The sequence below is a fragment of the Bubalus kerabau genome, chromosome 18 (assembly GCF_029407905.1).
Source record: "Bubalus kerabau isolate K-KA32 ecotype Philippines breed swamp buffalo chromosome 18, PCC_UOA_SB_1v2, whole genome shotgun sequence".
Classification (NCBI taxonomy): Eukaryota; Metazoa; Chordata; class Mammalia; order Artiodactyla; family Bovidae; genus Bubalus; species Bubalus kerabau.
The window spans coordinates 12,032,605-12,039,896 of record NC_073641.1 but is presented as its reverse complement, the minus strand read 5'-3'; the positions used below and the strand labels follow the sequence as shown (position 1 = coordinate 12,039,896).

At 43.8% G+C, this 7,292-nt stretch overlaps 1 protein-coding gene across 1 annotated transcript in view; it reads left to right on the top strand.

Annotated features, from left to right (window-relative positions):
* The first annotated feature begins 244 nt into the window (after positions 1-244).
* Positions 245-7,292, top strand: part of NAIP (NLR family apoptosis inhibitory protein) — a 42,692-nt gene continuing 35,644 nt past the window's right edge. The window contains exons 1-3 of the mRNA XM_055554820.1: positions 245-305; positions 3,711-4,284; positions 6,596-6,695. Of these exons, the coding sequence (XP_055410795.1) occupies positions 3,714-4,284; positions 6,596-6,695 (671 nt within the window). The 5' untranslated portion in view covers positions 245-305; positions 3,711-3,713. The remainder of the gene's footprint in view (positions 306-3,710; positions 4,285-6,595; positions 6,696-7,292) is intronic.

The window sequence follows — 7,292 nt, the reverse complement described above, 5'->3', positions numbered from 1 at the left end:
CTAACACCAAAGTAATAAAGACATGTATGTACTAGCAGCGGAAACATTAATCAGTCTTTAATTATTTAGAATAAAATACTTCTGTTGTGGGACTTGGTTTTGTGAGGCCTTTGGAGTCCTGACTAACCCTGATGACTCAGTACCCTAGAGAAGTTACTGGTGATTTCTCAGGAAATTGCAGTTTGTTCTGGGTGTTAGTTCCTCAAATTGTTCTCGCTGCTTCCCATTAAAAGGACAAAGAGAATAGTTGTATTTACTCTCTACTTTCTCCTTCCTTTCAGCTGAGACTCTGGATTAACTTCGAGGTAAGTAAATTACCACCTCTGGCAAAAGTACTTTTCTACTTACGACCCTCATTTCTCTTACTCTTGTTTCTCTCTTTGGAGGCAAAAGGACAGGGCACTGGAGTCAGACAGATGTGGACTTAAATCCTTTCCATGACACAGCAGCAGCACCGGTCCTGTTAGTACCGCAGTTAAAGAGCATGAAACCTGGAGAGGGCCTTGGAGATCTCCCCAGAAAGGCCCTGGGACTAACAAAACTGAGCACTGAACTTTGTAGACCTGCAGGAGGGATTCCAGGGAGTTTGTTGCCACCCTGTGCTTATTTATATCCAGGGAGGCCTGGAGCTATGGCATTGCCTATTGGCCAAACCTAAGTGAAACATACTAACTAGCGATGAATGTAGCCCTGCGCTAGAATCTGAGAGGACAGGGGCAGCATTCCAGCTTGCTTGAGACAAGTTAGGTGTCCTACTTTGGGCTGCATGACCGAAGAGGCAGAGAATATCCCTCCTTAGGTGAGAGAGTGATTTCCCTGAGACAGAGGTACCTAGCACGTATCTAGGTGGTTCATTGCCTAAAATGAAGCACGGACTGTATAGCGGAAGAAGGCTCCTAGAAGCTGGGCGCGGAGTCTGAGACCACGCTGATGTTTGCCTGTCTTTTGTTTTTATTTTTGTATCATATCTCTTAACTTTATTAAAGTCTGAAGTAAGTATTCTATGTAGAGGCTTATGAGTTTTTTCTATTATCTGACCCTGTGTACTTGCTGAAGTTGGCACTGTGAATGGGATTATGGGAACAGTTTTTGACTTGATTATTTACATGCTGGCTCAAGGCTTTGTTTAGGAGGAAAAATGTGGGAGAACTACCTAGAACCACTGATGCCAGGTTAGCTGATGAAGGCATCCTGATTTCAATTCACTCTAGTACTATAATTATTCATGGGGGGAAGCATACCAATAGATGGGTTTTTTTGCTATTTAAAAAAATTGAAGTATAGTTGATTTATGGGCTTTCCTGATAGCTCAGCTGGTAAAGAATCTGCTTGCAATGTAGAAGACCTCAGTTCGATTCTTGGGTTGGAAAGATCCCCTGGTGAAGGGAGAGGCTACCCACTCCCGTATTCTTGGGCTTTTCTGGTGGCTCAAGACAGTAAAGAATTAACCTGCAATGTGGGAGACCTGGGTTTGATCCCTGGGTCAGGAAGATCGCCTGGAGGAGGTAATGGCAACCCCTCCAGTATTCTTGTCTGGAGAATCCCATGGACAGAGAAACCTGGTGGGCTGCCGTCCATGGGGTCACAAAGAGTCAGACACGACTGAGTGACTGAACACAACATAGCACTTTCCCCTCTCCTCCTCGCCACCCCCAGCAATGGAATTTAAAGGTGGTAGATCCAGAGCTAGTGGAAGCATTTAAATAGGTTAAAACAGAAATTCAGAGAGAGGGGAATTCAGTCAAAAACAGCGAGGCAAACAAGGCAGGCCTCAGCAGCCAGCCCGGGATCAGTGGTTCTAAACCTTTCTCCCCCTTTTCATGGTCTGGGCTGCTTTGGCAAAAATGAAAGTGCTAAGAAAGTAGTAATGAGTGTACTAAGGAAGAGCCCTAGGCTGCCAAGTCCACCAGGCTTTGGCTGGTTTCTTCTGTAAAGGGAAGGGACTTGAAACCAAAGGGAGAGGTGAGCAAATACTTCTTTTGGCCGGAATGTGGCCCTTATCTGCTAACCGCTAAAGGAATTCTACAGGGAGAGCGCATGAAGACACCAACTGAAATGAAGGCGCTCTTCAGTCAAAAAGCCCAGTAACCTTGTGGACTGATGAGAGCTTCCCGAGGAAGCACTGCTGAAATGGACTTAACGTCTTAGAGACAAGGGAGTTCTTTCCTTTACCCTGAGCACTGCCAGATGAGGGCATGCTTGGGCTTAAATAAGATCTTCAGTGAGCCGCAACTTCTGCAGAAATGCAGGTAGACGGGCAGTCCAAATCAGCTGAGCCTGATTCAGGCGGGGCACACAGCAAAGTTGGTCACGTGGAACTATCCAACTCCACCTGTAGGCATTAAACGAAATACTTTGTTGATTCCTGAAATGTTGAGAATGCAAACATGTGTCTTTGAACTTGTTATATGATGATACAGATTTCCCCTAATCTATCCTTTTATCTACTTCCCTGGTGGCTCAGACAGTAAAGCGTCTGCCTACAATGCGGGAGACCCGGGTTCAATCCCTGGGTCGGGAAGATTCCCCAACAATGGTCCATCTAGTCAAGGCTATGGTTTTTCCAGTGGTCATGTATGGATGTGAGAGTTGGACTGTGAAGAAAGCTGAGCACCAAAGAATTGATGCTTTTGAACTGTGGTGTTGGAGAAGACTCTTGAGAGTCCCTTGGACTGCAAGGAGATCCAACCAGTCCATTCTGAAGGAGATCAGCCCTGGGATTTCTTTGGAGGGAATGATGCTGAAGCTGAAACTCCAGTACTTTGGCCACCTCATGCGAAGAGTTGACTCATTGGAAAAGACTCTGATGCTGGGAGGGACTGGGGGCAGGAGGAGAAGGGGATGACAGAGGATGAGATGGTTGGATGGCATCACCGACTCGATGGACATGAGTTTGAGTAAACTCCAGGAGTTGGTGATGGACAGGGAGGCCTGGCGTGCTGCGATTCATGGGGTTGCAAAGAGTTGGACACGACTGAGCGACTGAACTGAACTGAACTGATCCTTCTATCTTAAGTGACAATTGATACTCTGATACTACCAGGACTGCATAGGTGACCTTACTGTTGAAGGCAGGATAAAGGTCTGCTGTTACAGACCTACGAGCATATTTTCTCTGAATTAGACTAAGTTATAAGCAGAAGAGCACTGTAATTCAGAAGAAAAGAGTAAAGGGTTGAAACACAGCAGGGGAAGGAGAGGGTGGGACGAACTGAGAGTAGCATTGGCATACATGTGCTGCCGCGTGTAAAGCAGGCACTGTTGAGAAGCTGTAGGGCGCAGGGAGCTCAGCTTGGCGCTCTGGAGTGACCTAGAGGGATGGGATGGTGGGGGGAGTGGGAGGGCAGCTCCAGAAGGAGGGGATATATCCACATTGTTGTATGGGCTTCCCTGGTGGCTTAGATGGCAAAGAATCTGCCTGCAGTGCAGAAGACCCAGGTTCGATCCCTGGGTCAGGAAGATCCCCTGGAGAAGGAAATGGCAACCCACTCCAGTATTCTTGCCTGGAGAATCCCATGGACAGAAGAGACTGGTGGACTACAGTCTGTTGTTGTACATCAGAAACTAACACAACATTGTAAAGCAATTATCCTCCAATTAAAAAGAAATATGGTATAACCAGCAAAACAAAAAAATAAAGGGCTTAAATAAATCTCAGGACTAGTAAACCAAGTGACAATGTTCATGAACCTCTTTTTTTCCCTTTTCAGAAAATGGCCACCCAGGAGAAAGCCCCTGAGGAGAGGATTTCACAGTTTGATTATGCTTTGCTCCCAGAGATGTCTGCTTTTCTAGGTGTAAATGCACTTCAATTTGTAAAGGAAATAGAAGAAAAAGAGCACAGAGACAGGGAAAAAATGCAAAAAGGCTTTAATTCACAAATGCGTAGTGAAGCAAAAAGGTTAAAGACTTTTGTGACCTATGACACCTTCAGCTCGTGGACGCCCCAGGAGATGGCAGAGGCCGGGTTTTATTTCACTGGCACAAAATCTGGCATTCAGTGCTTCTGCTGTAGCTTAATCCTCTTCGGTACTAGCCTCCATAATACCCCCATGGGACACCACAAGAAGTTCCATCCAGACTGTGAGTTCCTTCTGGGTAAAGATGTTGGTAACATTGCCAAGTATGAGATAAGAGTTCAGAAGCCAGAGAACACGTTGAGGAGGGATGACAAAGCAAGATACCAAGAAGAGAAGGCCAGACTCGAATCCTTCAAGAACTGGCCATTTTATGCCCAAGGGACATCCCCAAGGGAGCTCTCATCTGCTGGCTTTGTCTTTACAGGTAATTTGAAATCATTTTCTGAAATATTTCACTGGAATTAAGTTTAGATTCGGTTGCAATATTTTGCTCCGTTGCAGTATTTTGTAAATCTTTCCTCACTTGGTCAACATGTTATACTAGGAACATCTATTTTCTCAAGATTCAACTTCAGTAATTTTACTTTAGCTTTAATACAACATGTCAGTTTACCAAAAATATATGCAAAATAAGAAAGTGACTTTTTCTAAAATTTTGGACGTTAGATAACACTTGACTGGATTTCTAAGGCCCTGAAAATAAACCGCGAGGTCAGCCTGACCCTAGTCTCCTTCTTACCCATCCACCTTTTACTGCTCTTAAAGGATTGTTCTCTGATTCTTTTAAATGATTCTTTTAAATTCTTAAGTGATTGTTCTTGTAATTGCTGCAGTATTGGAGGGTTTTGGTGTGTGTGTGTGTGTTTCACCTTAAGTTTAATTATAACATACAGGTCAAGTTGCATTTCAGAAAACTGGGTGTGCTCAGTTACTCAGTCATGTCCACCTCTTTGTGACCCTGTGGACAGGGGCCCACCAGTCTCCTCTGTCCATGGAGTTCTCCAGGCAAGAATACTGAAGTAAGCTGTACGTTGTTTGAGTTGGCCTAGCCACGCCATAAATGTCATGACAGATCTGAGTGAGAATCCTGATTAATACATACGGCTATCATTTACTGAGCACTTACTCGATGCTAGGCCCACCACCACCACCAGGCACGGATTAAGCACTTACACTGATCCAACAGACTTGTCCTTTCCCCCCATTTCACAGCTAATGTCACTGAGGCCCAAAGAGTTTAAGAAACATGCCTAAGGATAGCCAACAAAGACCTGCTGTATAGCACAGGGAACTCTGCTCAGTGTTATGTGGCAGCCTGGATGGGAGGGCAGTTTGGGGAAGAATGAATATGTATACATGTATGGCTGAGTCCCTTTGCTGTCCACCTGAAACTCACAACATTGTTAAGCGACTATGTGCTGTGCTTAGTCACTCAGTCCTGTCTGACTCTTTGCGACCCCATGGACTGTAGCCCGACAGGCTCCTCTGTCCATGGGATTCTCCAGGCAAGAATGCTGGAGTGGGCTGCCATACCCTCCTCCAGGGGATCTTCTCAACCCAGGGATCAAACCCAGGTCTCCTACATTGCAGGCGGATTCTTTACCATCTGAGCTACCAGGGAGTGACTGTACTCCAATATAAAATAAAGTTTAAAAAAAGAAACAAAGTATTTACATTCCACCTCAGGTACACTGCACAGCGCTTGACACACAGTACGTGCTTCCCTGGTGGCTCAGCGGTAGAGTCTGCCTGCAATGCGGGAGGCCCAGATTCGACCCCTGGGTCAGGAAGATCCCCTGGAGAAGGAAATGGCAGCCCACTCCAGTATTCTTGCCTGGAGATCCCATGGACAGAGGGGCCTGGGGGGCTACAGTCCATGAGGTCGCAAACACTTGGACATGACTGAGCAACCAACACTTTCATATGTTGGATATATGGTATGTTGATTGTTACTCTTATTGTTAATTAATAGCAGAAGCTTGAAGAAATTCATATTGATAGTGTTACCCAAGTTGGATGTAAAGAAGAAAATTTAAAAGATTTCTAGTATAGGATTCCGCAGATGTCACAGTGCACTTATCACATATTTCTTCAAGATATTATAGTTAATGTCCTAATTGACCAAGAGACTGAAGCAGAGAAAATGCAGAAAAACCACATCTTTCTGTCATGTTCACAGCAGTTCTGGTTTGTAGTTTGACTTTAATATGCCTACCAGTTTGTGTACTATTTACATCTCAAAATGCCTAAACCGCAAGTTGGTTTTCTTCTTAGTTTTGAAAGCTGATCCTTTTGTAATTCCCCTAAAAACAGTTGTCAAAAAAGAAAAACATACTTGTTGAACATACATCTCAAAAGTGGAAAAAACTATGCCCAAGTTTCCACAGAAATTTCATAGCAGTGCTACAGCTTAAGTCTTCTGTGCTTTACTTCGTGAGTACAGGGTTCCTCTGCTTTCCCATTGCTTCTGCGGGCATGTTGAGTTCAACAGCTTGGAGTGTGTGTCAAGTATGGCCGCCGCTAAGAGGTGAGGTTCAGGCTTCAAAAATGGTCACTGAGGGCAGTGGGACTGTGGATGGGGATTCAGCCAGATGAGTGTGAATGCGCAGACGTGATGGAGCATGTCTCATCTATGCCCAGGGCAGTCAGCTTGCAGAGACACCCCTTCTGGACAATCCCATGAAGATCCCATGGTGCTATTGCCAGGCCATCTAAGTGTTTTGCTTCCTGTGTAGGTAAACGTGACACTGTGCAGTGCTTTTCCTGTGGTGGGTGTTTAGGAAATTGGGAAGACGATGACGATCCCTGGAAGGAACATGCCAAGTGGTTCCCTAAGTAAGTAGATACATATTTTTTGCTTGTAATTTTTTTTAAGACAAAGCAAAACTAAAGCATCACCTTTCCAGAGCAGATCTTTCAGTTTTGACCTCTCTCCTTCCTAAATAAGAATGCTCCAGAATTCATTCAAGCAAGAAAGCCCTGATGACACTGTGAAATTCTTTAATTATATAATTTTAATATAGTTTCTTAATATTGTTTTATTATCCAAAATACTAAGATATGATTTGCCAAGTAGAAGTTTCAGAATCTGCCTTAATAAATATGGATAATTTGTATTGCAATGATGTAAAATTGTATAAAACAATGTTTAAAACGGCATTACAAATGGTTTCATGTACTGCTGAATATATACCAAATGTAAACATTGTATTTCAAAAACTCAGTAAGAGTTTTGATTATTACAGTGGTCTTGAGTTCTCTGTTTAGAAAACAACATGTTTTAAAAATTATTTCTAATGTTACATTTACTAGTATTTTCTACATGACTGTATCTACCAAATACACATTCATTCCTTTAAAATTTTTAAAACTTTCATTCTGGAAAATTTCATATGCAAGTATAGAGACCACTGATCAACACATGGCCAACTC